At 38.0% G+C, this 23,100-nt stretch overlaps 2 protein-coding genes across 2 annotated transcripts; one reads left to right on the forward strand and one right to left on the reverse strand.

Annotated features, from left to right (window-relative positions):
* The first annotated feature begins 3,952 nt into the window (after nt 1-3,952).
* LOC105050277 (pathogenesis-related thaumatin-like protein 3.5) lies at nt 3,953-4,698 on the forward strand. The gene has a single exon (XM_010930228.3). It carries the CDS (start codon nt 4,021-4,023, stop codon nt 4,597-4,599), a length of 579 nt encoding a protein of 192 aa, XP_010928530.2. The 5' UTR covers nt 3,953-4,020; the 3' UTR covers nt 4,600-4,698.
* Nucleotides 4,699-13,997: 9,299 nt separating this feature from the next.
* On the reverse strand, nt 13,998-22,393 carry LOC105050229 (uncharacterized). Its single transcript, XM_010930165.3, has 3 exons — nt 22,286-22,393; nt 21,941-22,192; nt 13,998-15,246 (listed from the first exon to the last, which is right to left on the reverse strand). Exons 2-3 carry the CDS (start codon nt 22,184-22,186, stop codon nt 14,488-14,490), a joined length of 1,005 nt encoding a protein of 334 aa, XP_010928467.1. The 5' UTR covers nt 22,187-22,192; nt 22,286-22,393; the 3' UTR covers nt 13,998-14,487.
* Between the last annotated feature and the right edge of the window lie 707 nt (nt 22,394-23,100).

The following is a 23,100-nucleotide window of genomic DNA, read 5'->3' on the forward strand; positions in this document are numbered from 1 at the left end:
AAAGTGGGAGGGTCCTATAAGAATATAAAAATCGTTAGATAAGCTTGGAGAGGTTTATTTGTAAAGAAAAAGAGAAGGATGTCGTTTTCGAGGGAAATGGAATCACCGACGAGAGGAGTCTCCGTCCGCAACCGGAGGGCGCACGCGGTTTCGCAGAAAAATCTTAATCCGGTTCATGTTGGACGGCGACCTTCTCTTTGGATTATTAGCCCTTGGGAAAGCACGAGCTTGTGTGATGGGCTACTCGAAGAACGAAGTCGTTCTTATAAAAAAGAAGGAAAAAAAAAAAAAAAAGAACGAAGACGTTCAAGCAGGGAGAGGGTGGAGAAATAATTGATGGGGAGATATGCATCTGAACGGATATAAGGTCATGTCGCATAGAAACTATAACGAGGGAATGTGGTTTGCAAGGAGATCGACGGCACAGAAGGTATCTATATGATGACTTCTATGCGGAGACTCGCTTGTGCAATGTATCCTCCACACCTGTCTCTTTCTCGCTGGGCCCTTGCGCGCTTAAACTAAGCCGCTTGTATAAGATTTTAACTTTGAGAAATTCTTTGTGCACCGCGCGCGGTGGTTGGCTCAAACGCGGAGCCGGACAAAAAAAAAAAAAAAAATTTTAGAGCGTTCCGCACGCGCGGTGCACAAAGAATTTCTCTTTAAATTTTAATTACTACGGAGCCCAAAACGGTTGCCAGAAATTCCCAAACTGATGTGACTATGTTGTAATGGGAAGCAATTTGGTACCCCGTCTGGGCCTCGTAGATTTATCGAAAACAAATTGGACATGACTGTGAAAACGACAATTGAAGGATAACGTCTTAGCCAGTGTCGTGACGCAGAAATGTAGACCGGTTTTCAATCAAAAGAATGTATTGGAAGGCGGCTATTGGTCTTGCTTGCATTATAGTTCGAAATTGGTAACATATTTTTCTCTGCGACCCATGAACAAAAACTTATATTGACTTATCACTCGATAACAAAAAGATTGAGAAATTTGAATAACATTGATAAGTTACTGAAAAACGCAACCATGAGAAAGCAAGCTTTCATGGTGATAAAGTCTGGAAGGCCTGGTTAAGAAGTCCACAATCACAAGAGAAAATTTGACTGTAATGCTGATAATCTGTTACATTTCTTTTTTAACTTGAAATAACTAAAAGATGTGTTCTAATAACCTAAAATCGCAACATTTAGTAAATTAACTATGCACAATATATAATATAGAAATATAACAAATTAATTGTCATATAAACATTAAAGAATATTATACTTCCAAATTACTCTATTTTGTTTTATATGTGTCATATATACCATCCCCCCCCCCCAACACCCCCCAACAAAAAAAAAGAAAAAAAATAGACGTGAATGGCCCCCAGATGAGAAAGATGATGCAAGCGCTAGGCCAGAGCCTTGCTTCTAATGTAATTCTTCTACTTTATTTTTGTGGTAAAATATAATCCCCAGATGAGAAATTATTAGGTGGATTGACCAGATCTACCATGGTCCTTGGATGAATTTAATCCCTTTTCCCTTCCCTTTCTTCTCTTTATATGTAATAGCAATACATGCTAGGATGATTTTGTAACACCCTAGGTCTACGATGGACCTGGTCCACCGAATAATTATTCGTAAATGGAGAGGGTCTAAAATCCTCCCCAACTTTTATTAAAAGAGAAAAACCTGTACAATAGCTGATTATATGGAAAAGTACTACACAGGAATTAGGATATCTTCTGGGGCATCTTTCTCAGGGCATCTATTTTCCATAATGAATTGTTTCTGGTAGAAATTTTCCATAATAATTTTTAAAAAGGGCAAACTAAACAGCCTGAGAGTTTTAATTCTGTCACTGTGAATTAGCAAACATCCACGTCCTTGACACTGATATTATGCTGACCAAAGAAAGAAAAGGATTCATGGAGCCTCACAGGAAGCGATATAACTTTCTTTCTTCAAGAAAGAGCATTACTTGTTTATTAAACAGAGATGCATTAGATCATACAAAATTTGATATACTCGCTACCAAAGAAAGAAAGAAAGAAAGAAAAGGATTAAAAATTAAAGCATTCTTCATAGTATAGAAGAAATGTTGCGGGTCAGAACAATGGAGGGAGATATGTATACTATTTTGGGTTCCGAAGAATGTGGCAAGCTAAATAGTTGAAGAGGCCGCCTTGGTCCATAACCGATGTGTTCATGCTTAGAAGCTTCTCCTTGTCTTCCATGAATCTAATGACCTGATCGCCTCAGTCATTAGAAAAGACAGTAAAAATTAATGCAAATTCTGCACTAGGATCTCAAAAATACTGGGCTTGGAATTGAAACTGGCCTTTTTATTTATTTATTTTTTTCAATGAAAACTGGCCATCCTTTTTTTTTTTTTTTTGTTGAGCAAAACAGTGATTAGCTTACCACCAATTCGTTTAGGTAATAGACTGAAACAAACGGGAAATGAAATTAAGAAAGGAAAAGAAAACGGTGACTTCAGTCACCAAGCAGCCCGTTGTGGCAAGCTGAACAAAATACAAAATCCCTGGTTCATTTATTTTAGGATCAATGGCAGTCAATTTTGCTATTATTTCTTTTCCTTTTTTTTTTTTCCAATTGTTTGTTTTGTGACAGAACAATGACTAATATCACGACCAAATCATCGAGATAATAAAATGATACAATAGGATAGGACCGGAAGGTTGGAGGAAAGTGAACAAGAGGAAAGAAATATTAAGCTCGGTGTACATTGTTGACTCTATCTATAAATTACACTTTTGTGGTCAATTATTTTGTTAATATAATGTTAGAACTCAGATTTGTTTAATTATTTCTAGTTATTTATTATCCTAATTCTTACCTAACTCTAACCTATTTATCCCTCCACGCGTATGGTTTTGAATCGCAACAGCAGAGATTCTCTCCTAATGGTTTGGCTAGCGTCATCATTGACATTATCTTTTAAAAAAGTGCTGACGTCTCGTCCAATGGCGTCTTTAAAAGTTCCTGTGGCCATTTTCTGCAAATTGCTGTGATATAGATGGCTGAATTATAGCCTTATTCATGCCCTGGACACATCTTGGAAGAATACTATTAGGAAAATATGGTAGAGACTGCAGAAGAGCGTGGCAATGCTACCATTCTTCCGAGTACCTCGACGTTTCTTTGTTATGGTAAGTAACTATTGATGTTTTTTGAAACATGATTGATTGCAAGACATATTAGAAAATTTTGTCTTATAGTCTGCAGCACAACCAAAATAATCTTCGGGACAAGAAGAGCTAAGCGGTCGTCTGGTTCGTAGATTTCGGCTTAGCTTTCGCTGGGTTAGACCTGATCGGAATCCCAAAAACTAATACCGGCGATTGAGGCTTAAGGAAATTTCCTGACACATGAAATCACCACCTTATGACCCCTTCGGTGCTGCTGTCAAAAGGAGGGCTAGATGGGTCTCAGTCAAGAGGTCCAGATAAGCCCGTCCCTGTCCATTTCTGTATCCAGCCTTTGTTTATTCTCTCATAGGAGTTCTCAAAATCAGGTTACATTAGAGTTAGTCCCCACCACCCCCCCACCCACAAAACCAACGAAAAAAAAAAAAAAAAAAGGTAAATACCAAACTCATGAATTGGACACACCAAAGAGATTTTTCCCTTTAATAATCCATCAAACTAAGATAGTATGCGTATAAACTCCATTACGAGCGGTAATACCACTCGCCACCCCAGCCATCACTACCATGGCTCCTGCCTCTCTTCTTCTCCTCTGGGCTCTCTGTTTCTCTTCTGGTAATTCCTCTCAAACCCTTCTATTTTTCTTAGCATCTATCTTTCATCCTTGCATAGCATAAAAGTCTAGCAGAGAAAGTTTTATGCGCCCGTCCGCAAATATCAAATTCCACCGAAACTACTGCAACGTTTTTTTTTTTTTTTTTGCTAATTTCTAGGTGTTGACGCCGCCGGCTTCACCCTCAAAAATAACTGCGCGTATACGGTCTGGGCCGCGATCCAGCCGGGGGCCGGCAAGCCAATGATCGGCGACGGCGGCCTGCAGCTGGAACCGGGCCGGTCGGCCCACGTCCACGCCCCGGCCGGCTGGTCCGGCCGCATGTGGCCCCGTCGCGACTGCTCTTTCGACAGCTCCGGCCGTGGCTTCTGCCTCACCGGCGACTGCGGCGGACTCCTCCAATGCGCCGGCGCCGGCGGATCCCCGCCGGTCACCCTCGCGGAGTTCACCCTCGATAGTCCTATTGATTATTACGACGTCAGCCTCGTCGATGGCTACAACGCCCCCGTGTCTGTGGTCCCCATGGGCGGGGCCGGCTCGTGCCGGCCCGTGACGTGCGAGTCGGACCTGAACCGGAGCTGCCCCGGGCCGCTGCGGGTGGAGCGGGGGGGGGAGGTGGTGGCGTGCAAGAGCGCGTGCATGGCGTTCGGTACGCCCGCGTACTGCTGCACGGGGGAGTTCGCGAGCCCAGAGGCGTGCAGACCGACGGCGTACTCGCGGGTGTTCAAGAAGGCGTGCCCCACGGCGTACAGCTACGCGTATGACGACCCCACCAGCATCTTCATGTGCCGGGGGGCCGATTACCTCATAACATTTTGTTGAGGAGATCCATGGCCTAGATGGAAATGTCTGAAACTTTGAATCTTGATTTTGAATTTGGAACAAAGAGTTCTTATTATTTCTCTATAAATTGGTAGAGGATAAAAGTTAGAAAGATCGTGTGGCTAATGGATGGAACAATTTTATGCAAGAAGATGTGACTTGTTATGGAAAATTAATCTCCATAAGATTGGCTAGAGAAGAATTCCTCAAAAAAAGGAAAGAGAAAAGGAGGCTAGACATGAAGAGATGAGAAGAAAGAAGCTCAGGTTTAACAAGCAGTAACAGGAATTATGGCACACTGTAAGGATGGGAATGGAAGATTTTAGCATTTGGATGGGACATTAATTTATCACTTTATGGCCTACTTAGATCATTTAGTAGGATTCGATTGATTTCCTACTAGATTCATGAACTAGCAGTCCATCTAGCCTGAATCGTATGGGAGAGGGAAAAACATCTCCTTGGATTTTTTTTTTTTTCCCCTTTAATTGAATATATACGTCCATAGGCTGATACTTGGGTGGACTTTTAGAAGATTGCAGGTTGGACATGCCAACAAGACCGATTTCTACAGGATGTTCCAACAGAATGTCCAAACAAGCTCTCAATGGCAAATCTTTCCAATAATTACTAGTATATGAAAAGATGCAATCGAAGTACCAGATGGCAAAAGCGTACTGACAGTGACATGGTTAACAAAACTATATGGTATAATGATGCATTATGAAGATAAACGATTTCTCCTCAAGAGATATTCTATGTATCCTACGTAGATATATTAATAGCTTCATTATGCTACAAAGCCCACATCTTTCAAGATTTAAGTAGAAGTTAAAATGTGGGCTAAAACATCTTATACACCGAATCATATGCTATACCAAAACATCTTACTTAGAGCATCTTATATCTCAAACTTGACCTTATCAGCCCGTTCTTTTACAGGTAAAAAATTTACCTAGACAACTATATTTTCTTAGATAAATATTTCTCAGATAATATTTAGATAGAAAAATAATTTATTCATATTTTTTTATGCATTGAAAATATGGTTTGGGAATCTGTTACCCATGTTCTTTTGTATTACTATTTTCTTGGGTAAGTTGTTATGGTCTAACTATATTTTTTATAATATCTTTTATTATATAAATATTATTATATATTATATTAAATTATTAATATATTAAAATAATATAATCTAATATAATATAATATATTGATATATAAAAATATATTATATTATTATACTATTATAATATATTATATAGCTATTATATTTTATTATTATATATTATATCATTATCATATATTATCATATATTATAATAGCACATTATATTGTTATATAATTATAGTATAAAATATTAATATATTATATTATTTTATTGTTATATATTATTTTAATATAATATATATTATATTATATAATATTATTATATATATTATATTATAAATATTCATATATAATATATTATATTATTATATTGCTATATATTGTTATATTATTATAATATATTATACTATATTATTATATCATTATAGTATTATATAAATATATCATACAATATATTTTATTATTATATATTATTTCATTATATTATATTATTATTATATTATAATATAAAATATTAATGTATAATATTATTTTATTATTATATATTAAGATATTATATTATATTATATTATATTATTCATATCTTAAATTAATATAATATAATGTATATTATATTATATTATTATATGGTTATTATAATATATTATATAACTATTATATTTTATGATTATATATTATATCATTATTACATATTATCATATATTATAATAGTATATTATATTATTAAATTATTATTTATAATATTATAGTATAAAATATTAATATATTATATTATTTTATTGTTATATATTATTCTTATATATTATATTATATTATATTATATATATTGTTATATAAAATAATATGGTATAGTATATTATAAATATTAATATATAATATATAATATATAATATATAATATTATTATATTGCTATATATTATTATATTATTATAATATATTATAGTATATTATAATATATTTTACTATATTATTATAGTATTATATAAATATAATATAATATATTTTATTATTATTATATATTATTTCATTTTATTATAACATATTATATTATATTATATTGTTATATTATTATATTATAATGTGAAATATTAATGTATTATATTATATTCATTAATATAATATAATATAATATTATATAATATAATATTAATATAGTATATTAAAATAATATAATATATATTATATAATATTATTATATAATAATATAGTATAATATATTATAAATATTAATATATTATATATTATATTATTATGTTATTATATATTATGATAATATATTATATAAGTACTATATAATATTATTATATAGTTAAGGGTATATTAGGAATGAATTTATCCTATGTGGGTAAGATTTTCTCCAATCTCATGGGTAAATATTATCCAAGGAAAAGTAACTTATCCATCTTAAAAACTATGAGAATATGGGTAAGTTGGTCAATGAAAAAGTTGATCAACTTTCCTATAATATTTACCTACAAAAGAATAGACCCCATATGAATAGAACATAATCCAAAAATGGGTTACACTTTGGATAAAAAGTAAAAAATAATCCTGTATCTATAGCCTTGTGTATAATGCCTATGCAACAAGTCAATAACCTCGCTTATGAAATATAAGCCAAAAGCACAATGAGCGGGATCGATATATTGAAAGAAAAACTACTTTTCCTTTTTCTGTGAAGCGGATGTCATTCAAACACATCCATTAGAATTTTAGAATAAGAGCTCACGAAATTGTCTTGGAGTAAATAAAATGCATGCCCTTCTATGCTTGGGGCATAGAACGAGTAGAAAAGAATTGCTTGATAGCAAAACCGATGTCTTCTTAGATAATAGGCCAATACCACTGGAAGAAGAGTTGTTGAAATCCATCAAGCTCCGGTCCTTGGCAAGGATCGGACAACGGCCTCAATTTTTTTAATGTAACACCTATTTCAATAGCCTTTTATTCTTCAAATCAAATAGTATTCGGCTGCGTTGGGTGATAGAGACTAGTGGCACGATACTTGGATTAGCAGGCCATCTAGATTTGAAAATTGGAAGAGCTCCTTCCAAATAAAATTATTGTCCTCCATCAACAAACCATTGCTTCTTAGATGTGAAAGCTGTTCTAGTGGTATCTCCCTACATTGATCCAATGAAAGAACTTGGTATTAACTCCCCCTCTTGAATCTAGTTAGCTCTAGACTTTGTCATCATAGTGTCTCTTGCTGGCAAAGAAGAGAATAGCTGGAAGACAAAGTAGCTCGAAGCGGCATAAGATCATCCTTCTAGAGAGCCCTCTAATCATCTTCCTTCGGTTAAAGATCTCCAACTTTTTATTCCACCTCCTCCAATTTTTTGAAGATATTTCTTATTGTGGTACACTTCCAACAATTCAGTCTTGACTTTGTGAGCTCCAGCTTGATATCTAAGATTTCCCCTGACTGGCATCCTCCAAGCATCTCGCATCACATCCCAAGACTAATCATATAATCAAGCTAGAATTTCTCATAACGAAAAGGAAGGTTGACAAGAATTGGAGAAGAGGAATAAATAAAAATAGGATAATTATATTAGGATATGTGAGCCAAGTGATGCACCAGGTAATTTGGGAAGCATTAAATCCAATTTCTAGTAGCAAAGACTCTATCAATGCTCTCTCAAACTTTGACCTATTCGGAATGGTTGCCGCACCAAATGCACCCAACTCCTATGCAGCCCAGATCATGCAAGCCATTAGCATAGATGAATTCTTAGAAATCTCTTGACTTCAATCTTCTCAAAGGAAGATTTGCCCCTCCCACTTTTGTCACTAGGTTCCTCCATACAATTAAAATCACCAACCATTATAACCAGGATACCCCAATTAGATCGATACTGTGGCTTCCCACCATAAAAATCTCTTAATTAACTAATGTTAGCATAAACAACAACCAAAAGACATGATTTGAGAGTTACTTTTGTGATAACCATGCTGTCAATTCACAAGTCAATAGTGATGGTGGGATGGTATAAAAGCATGCTGGAGCTTACTTCCATGTAATTTCCTCTTGGGAAAGCTATTGGAATGAAGCTCGTTTTAGTGAGGTTTTATTATGGTTGGTACCCTCTACCTAAATAAGCAAACAGGGGGTCTGGGCGACTGAGGCGCATCTAGGCAGCATGGGATTGGTTGGATTAGACTTGGAAGGCTACTGCTTGACCTGTATTACAGGGGCCTCAAAGGGGAGGATAGAACTAGGTCGAACCTAAGTGTTTGAGCTTTAGGAGAACGTACCTAAGCTTTGTGGTGGGCCGGCCTGGCTGTCGATGAATTTGAACATCTAGCCCATTTAGCATGGGTTGTGATCAGGTTAGTATCAGTGTTACACCGTACCTCTGGCACCTGACATTCTGATAAGTCTCGAATTGGTGCTCAAGAATAAAGGTGCAATCGAGCTAAGCCGAATCAAGTAGCTGAAAATTTGAATTCAATTCAAATTAAAATATTCGAGCTCAAAATTTATCTCGAGATCGACTGAATCTTAATATCTCACACTTGAACTCGGTTCGATGAAAAATAGATAAAATTCGAGATCAATTCGATTTGGCTCAAATATCAACCGAGCCATACTCGAATTTGAGTTCGAACTTGAAATCGAGCTTTGACTTATTAATAATATATGTATTAATATATATATATTATAAATAAAAATATATAAATTCGAATAGACCCACGAGTTTTTAAGTCAAATATCTTGCTACTCAAGCTCGATTTGAAAAACTATTCGAGCTTAACTCGAACTCAATAATAACCGAGTTGAATCAAGCTCAAATAACTTGTCAAATGGCTCAACTCATTTGCACCCCCACTTAAAAAATGCTGGAGAGCCTTCTAGATAGTTGAACTAAGAAAGAAAAACAAAAGTAGATCCAATCTTTCCACCCATTCCTTGCCACCCCGCCGCATTTTGGTGGAGGCAGACCAACAATTTATGCCCCGTGATCTTGTTTGGCTTCTGCCAACCCTCCATGAGGAATTTAGCAGAATGGGGTAGACTCAAGGATTTTGGATGCATGCTCGAGCCTACATCATGCCTTGATTCTTTTTTGTGTCTAGTACCATGATAAGGTAGAGGTGCTTCAACCTTCTGCACCCTGTTCCACCAAGTCAAAATTTTTTGGCTGCAGAAATAGCTGGTCCCTGTATATGGGCTAATCTCAAGGGAGGGAAGTGACACCACTGTGGCATTCTTGTAAACAAACTGCTACCAAAAGTCCTCATTCTTCCTTCTAATTGACCGGTCTGACTTGAGCTGAGTAAAGTTATGAACCTATACATAAACCCTAACATAGCCCAACTTGCAAAGATGGTCAGTGAGATCATCAACAAACATGGATTACTTGGGGCAAAGGCTATGTTGAGGATGACTGATCACTTCGAATACTCCACAATAATGTTTGGGGATTATGCCCACAGCACCACAAATTTGATCGCATTCTCACTCGAAATAAAATCTAGCTTTTACAGTTCCAACACCAGAATCTCTCATATGATGAGCCAACGGCACTGAAGCGGGATTAGGGTTGAAAACAAGTTGGGTACTATTCGACCGAATTTATTATTCAGTTTGGTTTGGATGTAAACAGAAATATTTGTATTTGCTTGGATTCGGAAACTGATCTGAATATATATTTATAATTTTGCTGGATACCGGATACTGATACGGATATTGAGGTTTTTTTCGGGGGTTTGGATACACTTCGAATTCGAATATGGATATTAAAGCTAATAATAACATTGATTTCTAATATATAATTAAAGTTTATTGTTATACTTATTCAAAGCTTGTTCATGTTATAAAGCATGGTCATATCTAATATACTGTAGTGCTCATTATTTTATGAAAACCCAATCTTCCTTCTTTCGATAAAAAAAATAAAAAATGATTAACTTCACTTTGTTCTTTATAATATTTTGAAAATTTTTTAAACATTTAAAAAATCAATATTTTAACATATTCTTATATTTTGCATATTTTTAATTTTTAAAAATATATAACCCATGTTTCCTCTTATTCATGATGTAATTAAAAAGTAATAATGATATTTAATATGAAAACATTTAACATTTTATGTTATATATTTTAGTTAAGTTGTTTTAATCTTTAACATAATTTATTATTAACCAAATCGGATCGACAATTCAAATTTTTGGTTCCATCGGTCTCTATGCAAGTTCACTAATTACTTCTTGACCATTGTCTTGTTAGGGTGCATTACTTGTAATCTTGATATAGATTTCATATATATTGTTTATGATTATGTCATTTATTTAGATTTTTCATTAAATTTTACTCGATATCTAATTTGTATTCTAATAATATGACTAATATTTGTATTCAAACAAAAAAAATGGGTACAAGTAAAATCTGACTTGTATTCCTATTTGTTTCAAATAAATATATATATACTTAATATTTAATTTGTATCCTTATTTATTTAGAAGAAATATGTATATTAATTTTGATATCTATTTATCTATATTCATATTTATATTTGTTGGGGGGGTTAGTACTAGGGCTGTCAAAATGAGCTTGGTCCATAGGGCCGGTCCGATCCAACCCAGAAAAATGGGGTGGGCTGGGCTGCCGTATGAATAGCCCAAATAATAACTGAGCCTGTTTGGCCTGTCCCACATCAATCTAAGGGCTAATATGGGTTGGGCCAGACTAGCTCAGGTGGGCCATGAAAAATTTAAAAAAAATCTTAAAAAAAAACCTTATTAGATTTCTAATTCTAATCCCTAGGAGGCTGCCAGCTAGTACCCTATTAGTTTTTTAATCTCGAGCCCCGTTGCCCCACATCGCTGACCACCGCCGCCGCCCCGCTGCCTCCACATCGCCGCAGGATGACCACCTCCGTTGGTTCCTCTCCCTTTCGTCCTCTCCTCCTCATCGTGTAGCTTAAGAAAGAGACCAATGAAAATAGTGAAATATGATTTATTATGGATATTAAATTTTAGTATTTTACATGATTTGGTGTGATGAATTATTGAATTGATGATGTTTGAAACTTTTAATTTCTACTTTATTAATGTTTGGGTTGAATTTTTGAATTCTAGATGCTTGAATTGATGATGTTTCAACTTTTAATTGAGGATATGTTAATTTTTTTATCAGATGATTAATTTTTTTTATCAGTCATTTGAGATTTAAGGCCCATGGGCTGGGCCAGCTATATTGTGTCTCATTTTTTGGCTGGGCTTAGTCCGGCCCAGCCTATCAAATTTTAAGCCCTTATAGGCTGGGCTGGGCTGGCCCATTTTGACGGTACTAGTTAGTACCTCTTCCCTTTCAAGTAATAGGAAAAGTTGGTATCTTTGGCTTTGTCTAATGTGATGTACCTTGAGTACTCTTTGAATTCCATTGATGGCTGGCCAAGAAGCTTATCGACTAGGTGTTCTAAAGGAACACTTAAAAAAAGAAGAGGTTAAGATAATACTAAGACTGTTGGGGGTGATGCCTCAGCTGTGCCGAAGATAAGCAAAGCTGAGATTGAAGTCGGATTGCCGAATCTCAGATGCCGATCGAAAAGATACCACGGCTTCTTCTTCAAAGATTTTTGATCAATACTTATTCCTAATCCTTACTCCTAATCATATGTTATCTCAGCGACTATGACAAAATATTTCAGAAAAAGTTAATCTCCTTGTGGTCCCACCAAATTATGGTACTCTATGGTAAGTTATGTCCCTCCAAACAGCTGACTATGCATCAGCTAAGTTCACGACGAAGTATGCCAGCCAACAATGCATGATCGACTCTCGAGGCTCGATCTCTGTCGGTGCTAAAAGGTCTTTATTGGCCACACCGCTCTGAGTATTTTATTAATTTTCAATCGTGCGTCATCTACTGTGCACATATTACAAAGATTGCCTTGGATCACTTGAATCTGACAGAGGAATTAGTGCACCTCTCCCCCTCTCATCCCATTCTCCTATAAACCATGCAACGGGACAAAAAGGTGATAGAAATGTAAGAGTAAGGAGAGAGAAAAGGTGACAGAGAAAATGTTCCCGCATATCCGGCTTCTACCCACAGGTGCCCATACCCTTTGCGCTTGTTCGATTTTCACCTCGACCTACGAGCTCCTTGGTAGCCTTGATTTTCGCATTAGCTATCGATCTCAACATCGGCCTCTAGTTCCTGACTTTGGTCGTTGATCCTCAAAAAACCTCATAATAGTCCTGTCACGTCATCCCATTTAAAAAGAGCAATAACCATGAATAAAATAAAACAAGCTCCATTCTTATCTCCTGATTGTCAACCCAAACAATTAATGAAGATGGTTTTCACTTACTATGAGATGATACTACTTTCCAGCCTTTGAACAACCAAAAGCATCATGAGGGACAAAAAGATCTTTTATTGTCTTTCATCTTCCCAAGGCTCCAAACTCACTGATAAAAAGATAAACAAGGGACCTCGAAAGATACATCTCATCTTTCTCTGAAAAAAATACTCGATCTTGCTCTTCTGTTGCGAGAAATCTGACTTGCGGATCAGAAGATCCCCACTGGAGCCACCTTCAATGAGAATTTTTCTTGCATGGTCAACCACCGTCGATTCATCGGGCTTCGTCATGCTCCAATGCCTTCAGTTCGGAACAAATTTCATCCACAATAATATTTATTAAAAAAAATATGAATACAAATAGAGATATATCAGCATCTAATTTATATTCAATCTTTAAGAAGGGCTCGTCCTCATTCAACATCTTGCCTTTCTCCTTAAAATCTTTGGGAATCGAGTTCATTAAAATCCTCCAACCCAAACTTTTGGCCATCACCCCGTTCCTAAGGAGAGTCATTAATCCCCTTCAACAAAATAAGAACATTAGCATAACGGCACTCCTCGAAGATCTGGTGAATTTGCCCGCATGGCTGCTGGCATTAACCTTGGATAAACCGTCACCCACGATCGTCAACTGTCTTCAATAGAAGGGGAAGAAGACTCCCAAGTCAGCCATGGCAGTCTTTGGTGGTCTGCTGGAGGGAGCAATAGATGCCTTTAAGGAGTTGGACGAAGTGCCTTGACTCAGTCCAAACCCTCGCGGCTCTCGCTGTGCGAGAAGCCTTCAAAGTTCTCTCAACTCCTTTTTGTTTCCATTTAAAACTTGTCTGACCCACATTAATGGAACAAACATGTTTGGACAGCTTACAATCTAAAAATTAGCAACTAAAGAACAGAACAATAAAAAAACACCCACAAACGTGCAAGCACACGGCACACGCAGATTCATCACTAGCGTATCATTGTTTTTCATAGCCATGGGGGGAGAGAGAGAGAGATTCATCAAAAGTGTATCATTTTCTTTTGTAGCCTTGGGGAAAGATACAAAGCTTATTATGGAAGGTCCATCTCAAGCAACAAACCTAGAATGGCCCTAAGAGGTTAGATACAGTACCTAATCCCCACTGCATCAGCAACAGAAACCGAAAACAAAGAGGAACGACAACAGAAACGGGGAGGTCTTTCTCTCGTTGCGGAACTGGAGAACAGCCCTACATGTACAAAGGTCAGAACGAACTCAAACCTGAACCAAAGTCCCAGCAGAAACTTGGATAACGGAGGAAAAACCAGCAGCAGAATCCCCAAACCAAATGAAGCTATGTAGGTGTGGTGCTAAAATAGCGAAAAAGGCAGCAAAATTACTGACTTCTCAGCAGATAGGGCAGAAAAAGGATCTCATCAGACGATGAACCTCATCCAAAATTTTCTCCACTTCAATTGGTGAAACGAATTGTTTCACTTATTATCGCAGTGACATAAGAGTGCTCTTGCGTGTCACCTTCCTGGCTGGCACCTTCGGAGTCCTCTTCAGATTTTTCATCACGACCCTTTCGATCTCATCAATGGAGCTCAACAGCTTCTTCTCGTATTCAGTTTGTTTTGAATCTAGGTGTGCATGATCGATAGAGACACATACAGTCTGCAATGGATGCTCATCTGAGGAAAGGGAACCGGGAGAGGGAGACGTCTGCGATGGATGCTCAATTGGCCTTGTCTGCTGCTTCTCATACCCACTAGGCTTCGAAACATCGGGTGCCAGATTGGTGGATACACATACGGTCTGCGGTGGGTGGCCTGCTGGAAAAAGGGAACCGGAAGAAGAAGAGCTCTGCAGTGGATGCTCACTTGAGCTCGATGGGTTCGTCTCATACTCAGTAGGGTTCAAATCATTGGATGCAAGATTGGTAGTAATAGATACGGTCAGAGGAGGGTGCTCAACTGGAGTAGGGGAACTGGAGGAAGATGTCGACAGTGGATGCTCAGTTTGAGGAGGGGTAAAACTCGTGACCGCGGAAGTTGAGGGTTCAGAAGGATCAGATGGGAGGAATTCGTTGACCGGAGTGTCTTCAGAAGCATTCGGTTCCTGTGGAGTCGGTTCAGAAATGCTTGGTTCCAGCGGCAAGGGATTTGTGGGAAGTGTGGGTTCTGGAGTAGCTTCACGGTCGTGGTCCCTCTGTTGAACCTGAGGTGCTCGCAAATGGATTCTTCTCCTCCCCAGGGCCTAATAAATTTCAAAATAAATTAAGAAAAAAAAAATCTAGTCCGTATAACTCATCTGGAAGAAAAATAGTGGTAAGAGTGACATAAGAATAATAAAGGCGACATGAATTAAAACAATGTTTTATTCATAACTCTGTCGCTTCAACTCTGATATTAACAAAAATAATACCACAAATAGGTCATGTCCGCCTGGTAAAAGTTTGAAAACAGATGATCATGAAACAAAATAAGTTTCATCAAAATTGCAAGTAGATAAACATAGTGACAAATGCGCATAAGACACCCATTTCCCGAGGATGGTCACTATATATGCCGTTTAAACAGATTGGGCTCTTTAAATTTACAACTACGTAAAAGATATCAATATAGTACTTGATTGATTAAAGTATGAAAGAAAATAAAATTCTGAAATTCAAAATGTAGTTGTTCGCTTCACCTGTGCGCCATGTTACACTTCTAGAATTCAGAGTTGTGATAAAGAAGAAATATGACATCTAAAGTTAAGTAGCATTAAGCAGAATCTAAAGCTTGATAAAGATCAATGTATACAAAACCCACTCTCCAACTCAAGCTCCTACAGCATCAAAATCTCATTCAGAATAGTTTCAATGCACTGCTAATTAGTTTGTCAGATCAAGCAGTAAATATTTTTTTAAAAAAAAAAGAATAGAACAATTTTAATGGAAGACGATTCATAGATTCAAGCAAAAGAGCAATAATAATTAAAAAATTAAAGCCATCCCTCATTCCAGCTCATTAGAATATCTGGAATTCTTAATGAACAGACTGACACGTTCATCTAATTTATACAAAAACAATTACTTCAACAAAAATAATAGAAGAAAAAGCAAAAGGGACAATACAGAAGGAGATTACAAACAGAATTAATCTTGATTCTTATGCTACTTCTTAATTAAGCAAATGCAATTACCATAGCAGGCAGAAAACTGAAAATTTCAATAAAATCAAAATCCCAGAGGACCCACACAATAGATAATTTGCCACTCTATTTAATCCTTTCCACTTTAGGTTCAACACACTTCAAAAAGCATCAGTTCTATATCAAGCACACCACAATTTATTAAGAAAAAAAAGTAGCTGAAAGTCCAAATAAGTGTCCATTGCTGCAAAAATTCGGCCCAGCTATGGCACCGTGGAGGGCATTGGTTGATCTGCACACTAAAAAGAAAGAAAAAGCTTGTTGGATTGGCTCCAACCAGATCCTCCGATACCCAAGCTAGGTACGGCTTTGGAAGAATAGCAATAAAGAGAATGTAATAAAAAATAAAAAGTAGTGTGGAGTATTATACTATTCTAGTCCGCCTGGTTCTGATCTGGATATGGTTAGCTGATGGAGGCTCAATAGTCGGACTTCAAAGACTCAGTCCTACAACCATGGAGTTTCCATCCTGGATCTGATTGATGATGAGATTATCATTCACTGGAATATCATCTCTGACCTCGTGCTCTCCAAGCCTGATCATGTCGAGAAGCTCATCCACAACATCTTATGCTCGGAGGTCCCAAACATTCCCCACCATCATAACCCATCCCATAACTCCCTCCATGGTCCCTTTTAGAAAGAAGCTATCTTACTCCTACTAATTGGAGAGAGGAAAGATACATTAATTGGAGAGAGAGAGAGAAAAAGGAGGCATTAATCGAGAGAGAGGAAGAGCATTGATTGGAAAGAGAGAGAGCGCACATTAATTGGAGAGAGGGAGGGTCATGGCTTTCAAATTCTTGGATGGAAAGAGATAGAGAGGTCAGACTGAGGCCTTTTCTGCATAGAATATGCTTCAATTTGATTCTATAATATTGGTCTGCCCATTTTGTCCAGTAAAGACTTCCAAATTTATTGTAGCTTGCATTTCTAATCTAGATTCCATAGTAATATTAGAATTTGAATTCATTTGAAATCTCTTCCATGATAGGTGGGTTGTTATCATGCTACATCATATGCTCCCTACTTTCAAGTCCACTTTCTTTTTTCCATCTCAATCGAATGAAGTAGTCATTTGGGTTGGATTTTTGTCTATCTCTTATTGGTTTTTATTTGACACATCTTCTTCTTGAGTTGCCGAAGCTATCCTTGCTTCCAAATAGACTCGGGCATCCTAGCTTCATTGCAAGATATTTCTCTAATGACTGAAGCTTGGGCCACTCTCGTCACTTCCGAGTGAGCTCAAGCATCTCGATTTTGTAGCAAGGTATTTCACAAGCGGCCGAAACTTAGGCTTCAGCTCTCCTTACTTCCAGGTGGGCTCAGGCATCTAGATTTCATATCAGGATATTTCTTAAGTGGATGAAGCTTGGACTTCAACTCTAGCTCTCCTTACTTTCAGTACATAAAGCAGGTTTATGCTCGATCTGATAAAAGGATAGACTTCGGCTCAACTAGTTTTGATATGAGGATCGCATTGTCATCGGCTCAACTCGTATTTGATATGAGGAATGTTGGGAGTCCCTATCCACATTATCCCCTTCCTAGATTGGCTGATGTCAATATCTTCTTATCTCATATTTGATACAAGGAGCGGTGGGGCCCCAATCTAGGTTACCCCCCTTTCTTGATTGGTCGAGGACTCAACTTCACCATTGGGTCATCGCAAATTCGCTACAGCTCGAAGGATCTGAGATGGATCTTTCTGCTATTTATCATCATCGAGTATCGACATATAACAGCAAAACATAAGGAAAGTGAAAATATGAGGAAAGGTGAAGGACTGAAACCCTTCTTCTAGTGACATTCTGTTGCTGCCAAAATCTAACCCAACTATGGCAGCTTGAAAGGTATTGATCGATCTAAAGAGAAATGCTAATCTACATACTAGAAAAAAAGAAAAAGCTCATCGGATTAGCTTCAACCGAGCCCTCCGATGCCTAAATCAGGTAGGGCTTTAGAAGAATAATAGTAAAGAAAACATAACAAAAATAAAAATAATATGGATGCTATCCTATTCTGGTTAGCCTGGTTTTAATCTAGAGATGGTTGGCCATTGGAGGCTTGGTCGTCGGACTTCAGAGACTTAATTCTGTGGCCATAGCATTTGCATCTCAATTCAAATCGATGGTGAGATTATCAATGACCAAAATGTTTGTGACCTTATACCTTCGAAGCCTGATCATGTTGACGAGCTTGACTATAATATTTTATAGTTGAAGGTGCCAAATATTCTCCACCATCAACCCTATCCCATGCTTCCCCCATGATCTCTTTTAGAGGCAAGCCATCAACCTCCTATTAATTGGAGAGAGGATAGAGATATTAATTAGAGAGAGAAAGAGGATACATTAATTAAGAGAGAGGGAGAGAACTAATTGGAGAGAGGGAAGAGACATTAATTAGAAAAAGAGAGGATACATTAATTGAGAAAGGAGAGAATTAATAAGAGAAAGAGAGCCAGAAGCCCACTCCATGTATCGAAAGCGAAGAGATGAAGCTGAAGCCCAAGCACGAAACCTAAATGATTGAGCCCACTTAGAAATAAGGAGAGCCGAAGCCCAAACTATGGCCACTCGAGAAATACTTTGATAAGAAACTGAGATGCCCGAGCATGCTCGAAAGCGAGAAGAACGTAAGCCCAAGCTCGACTATTCGAGAATGTCTCGGTATGAAACCAAGATGGCCGAACCCACTCGAAAGCAAGAAAAGTGAAAGCCTAAGCTTTGGCCACTCAAAAATGAGACATGTAGAATAAAAATAAGTAAGAGCCAAATATCCAACCTGAATGACTACTTCCTTCGTCCGAGTCAAGAAAAACAACTTAGGCTCAGAAATAGGAGGCACATGATATGGCAGGGTAACAATCTCCTTATCATAGAAAAGATTTCAAATGAATTCAAATTCTGATGGTTACTAGAAAATCTATATAAAAAAGCAAGCTATAACAAATTCGAAAGTTTTCACTAAAAAAATCAGGTAGGCCAATATTACAAAATGAAATCAAAGAAAATTCTGGATAACAAAAGCCCCAGTCCAACCTCTCTACCTCTTTTCATCCAAGAACCTAAGAGCCATGACATTCCTCTCTTTAATTAATACCCTCTCTCTCTCCAATTAATGCCTCCTCTCTCTCTTAATTAATGCTTCCTCTCTCTCTTCAATTAATTTATTTTCTCTCTCTCCAATTAGTAGGAGGCAGATAGCTATGTTTCAAAAGGGAGCATGAGATGGGGGCAGGGGCTAGAACTAAGCTCAAGCCGGTCTGAGGCCCATCGAGCCGATCGGACATCAGGCTAGATCTAAAACAATTCAGATCAGGCTTGAGCCTAATTATAGTACCTGTTTGTCTTTCGAGCTGGGCTCGAGTATACTTTTGACCTAGCCTGGGTGCGAGCCCAAAATTCAGCCCAATTAAGAGCTTGGTTGAGTCCCTTCTCCCAAACCACTTCCATCCAAATGGAGTCCACACCTTCGAGTCCCTTCTCCCAATCCCTCTTAACCCCCCCCCAAGCCCCAGCTATCCCCGAACCTCCCCAAGGGCTCCCACTCACCTTGGTGTAGAAGGCAAGGTGTAGCGCATCTGCTGCAACAAGGATGGTGGTGCCCTCCAGCTCACCGCTGTCGACAGCCACCGCACCACCGTCGTTGTCCCCAAGGACCTGAATCATTGACATCCTTGCCATGAACAGCAATCAACATCTCCATCTCCGAGGGCGCTGGTGGTAATAGCCTCTTCACATTCATCGGCAACATCCTCTTCCCCTTTCTCTCCTTCACCAATCTCTTCTTAATCTTCCATGCCCAAGGGGGCCTGGAGGTGGCCCCATGGAATTCGACCACTCTAAATCTAAGTTCCAAAAGATCACGAAGATCGATGTCACCTTCGCTGACATTGCTGGCACCAACCAAACCAAGCTCAAGCTCCAAGAGGTCATCGTCATCATCGAAGACCCAATGGTCATCATCATTGTCATAGCCAGAATGAGTTAGGGCTTAGGTTTTTTTTTAAAAAAAAATTAAGAGAGAGAAGAGAGATGGTGTGGGTCGTAGGCTAGTCCAATTAGGTTCAAGCTGGGCTCGAGCCTGAATTTTTCAACAAATTTCAAGCCTAAGCCCAGCTCAAAGCCTAAAAATAAGTTTTGAGCTGGGCTTGGCAGGGGTATGGCCCAGCCCACTTCCAGCCCTAGATGGGAAGTGATAGTGGGCAATATTCAGCACCTCCAAGCATGAGATGTTGTGGACGAGCTCCTCGACATGACCAAGCTTTGAGTATGAGATCAGAGATAATATTCTGATCATCGATAATCTCAACATCAGCCAACCTCGAGATGCAAATGGTGTGGCCATAGGATCGAGACCTTGAAGTCTGATGATCGAGCCTCCAACTGCTGACCATCTCTAGATTAGAACTAGACCGAACAGAACAGCATAATCTATTCTATGCACTTTTGAAATGATTAAATTTTAGTTAAAAAGTAAAGCAAAGAAATTAGCTGGCACAAAAAATGTATGTTTACAAAACTCCGGGGGATAAGTTCAATCTCCAAAGTAATGACCCTATAGCCTACTTCAATCACTAAAATACCTACCAATCTACTGAAGAAAAATATTCTGCTAGGAGATTGCAAAATAAAATGAGAGAAATAGAGTTTTCTCAACTCATCCATTCTCATGCCAAAACCAGAAGAACATCATGTTTCCATTCAAAAATATATACTACGCATCTAATAATCCCATCACATGATGAACAAAAACCACCCACAGAAAATGTCAAATAAATATGAGACACGATAAAAGTGTTCTGGTTTCCCAGTTAAATCTCAAATAACAACTCGATCCCTTAACTAGAACTGAATGTTTTAAAGTGCCGGAAATTTGCTTCTGTTCCTTCAAAACAACAAAAGAGACTGATCATCTAATTGTAATTCATGGGTCAATAAAGAATGAACCACGCATTAATCAATTATAGCAGAAACAAGATTTCAAAATTCATCGAACAAAAAATTGGAGGAAAAAAAAAACTTTCTCATAGTGATATCATTTTTGTACGAACTTTCCAATCAATAACTCCAATTGCAGAAAAATCCATACAAGCAAGGCCATGATATGTTTATCATGGAATAATTAAAACTACAAGCATAAAAGTCAACAGGGAGACGACAAAAATCTGAAGAATTAATTCAGTGGTCTACAGGACGAATGTATGACTCGTTAGAGACAGCACAAAGACCAATCCAAACAATGAACTGAAGAAAATTAATGAGAAAATCAAATAAAATAGATATCTGCATGAAACAATCATTTCTCGGATTGCACTAAATGTGAATGAGTTGATGATTAAAATTCAACGAACTGTCAAAAAGAAAACATAGAATTCCCATCTAATCATCCGATCACAGACAACCCTCCTGATAATCTGATCATCGGATCAGAGAAACATCCCACGGAACGAAACAAAACTAAATATAAGCGAGAGAATTCCAGAACATGCATGAAAAATTCACGTTACAAATTTTCAAGAACCTGCAATCGTTTAGAAGATAGAAATGGATAGCCCAACTTCAAAACAAAGAAGCATGACCCATCTAATTAGGATCTACTTGCATTCCACTGTTTCAGCAAACGAATTCCAAGAAAATGATCGTAAATGTTAGGAAATGGGAAAAAGTTTCCGAAAGATCCCATTGACACATAAACGTCCTTCTACAAAGATTCCAAGAAAATGGGGGAATGAAAGAAATCTCCTTACGCTAACGATGACGGTGATGTCCCGAAGAGGCGTCCGAGGATGCCACACCGGCAGCGGGCTCTTCCTACTCCGCGTCACGGCCCACGACGGGATGTTCTCCTCGCCGTCCGCCACCCTGCGGCTGGGGACCCGTCCCGACCTCGCCGCCGGTATCGGTGACATTCCCCTCTGGATGAAGAAGCCACCGGCGAGCTCCCTCGTCCCCACCCCTGCTCCCCGCACCACCCAGTCCCTTGCCTCCGGCATCGCGACCTTCGAATCCCATTCCAGGACCAAATAATCAACCAAAAAATGCCAAAAACTGGCAAAAAATCGAAGGAAAACACAAAAGAATCCCATTCTCACCTGGACTAGCTTCAGATTCTTCTTCTTTCTTCTTCTTCTTCTCTGATCTCTAAGGCTCCGAATTTTTTTGGTCTTGCAGGAGGAAGAGAGGGATTGGACCAGGGAACCGCATTGAGACGTAGATCGGCGGCGGAGGCGTAAGTATTCGAATTTAAAGAATGGGGGTAACGGGAGGGCGGTGACCGGACTCGCAAAGGGAGATGATTCCCAGATTCAGATTTACTGGTGGGGTTATGGTTACCGTGGCATTGGGTACCGCCGAGTTTCAAATTTCAAAATTTGAGTACTGCTGTACCGTAGGCACAAGTAACAAGCTGCACGCTCGGCATTTTTCTCAAGGATCCACGGCTGGATGTTTGCCGTGGATAACGCGCACTGACAATCGGGTGGTTGGATCTGAGCCTGGGACGATAGGGATCAAACAAAGGCTGATAGGCGGTTATTTTTACTTTTCAGTATTTATGCCAATTTTTTAATTCTTTCCAACAGACGGCAATGGCAAATTAGAAACATTTTTTACGATAAAAAATTATGGTACATGTCTCCCTTCCAATGTCATGTTTGGAAAATAATCAATTTGCTATGAGATAGTACCCGGATGGTTATCCGCACCTCGTTGTTTCTTTGCCCTTTTTTTTTTTTTTTTGTTAAATTAATAAGATATAGAAATATGACCCGAATGGATTGGGCCATATTCTCTGACAGGTTTGAATCCTACATAAGACTATAGATTGGGTTTCCAGAGGGATTAAGCTATTTTTATTCTCCTAAAATCAAAATAAAAATAAAATTCTTCCGAACAATAACTAAAATAG

This window comes from Elaeis guineensis, chromosome 8 (assembly GCF_000442705.2).
Source record: "Elaeis guineensis isolate ETL-2024a chromosome 8, EG11, whole genome shotgun sequence".
NCBI classification, from domain to species: domain Eukaryota; kingdom Viridiplantae; phylum Streptophyta; class Magnoliopsida; order Arecales; family Arecaceae; genus Elaeis; species Elaeis guineensis.

Bases quoted from the DNA above. Each gene is read 5' to 3' on its own strand.
- LOC105050277 (XM_010930228.3), top strand. From the start codon at position 4,021: ATGATCGGCGACGGCGGCCTGCAGCTGGAACCGGGCCGGTCGGCCCAC.
- LOC105050229 (XM_010930165.3), bottom strand. From the start codon at position 22,186: ATGCCGGAGGCAAGGGACTGGGTGGTGCGGGGAGCAGGGGTGGGGACG. The intron at 15,247-21,940 runs GTAAGGAGATTT...GAAATTTATTAG, and splicing joins ACATCACCGTCATCGTTAGC to GCCCTGGGGAGGAGAAGAAT.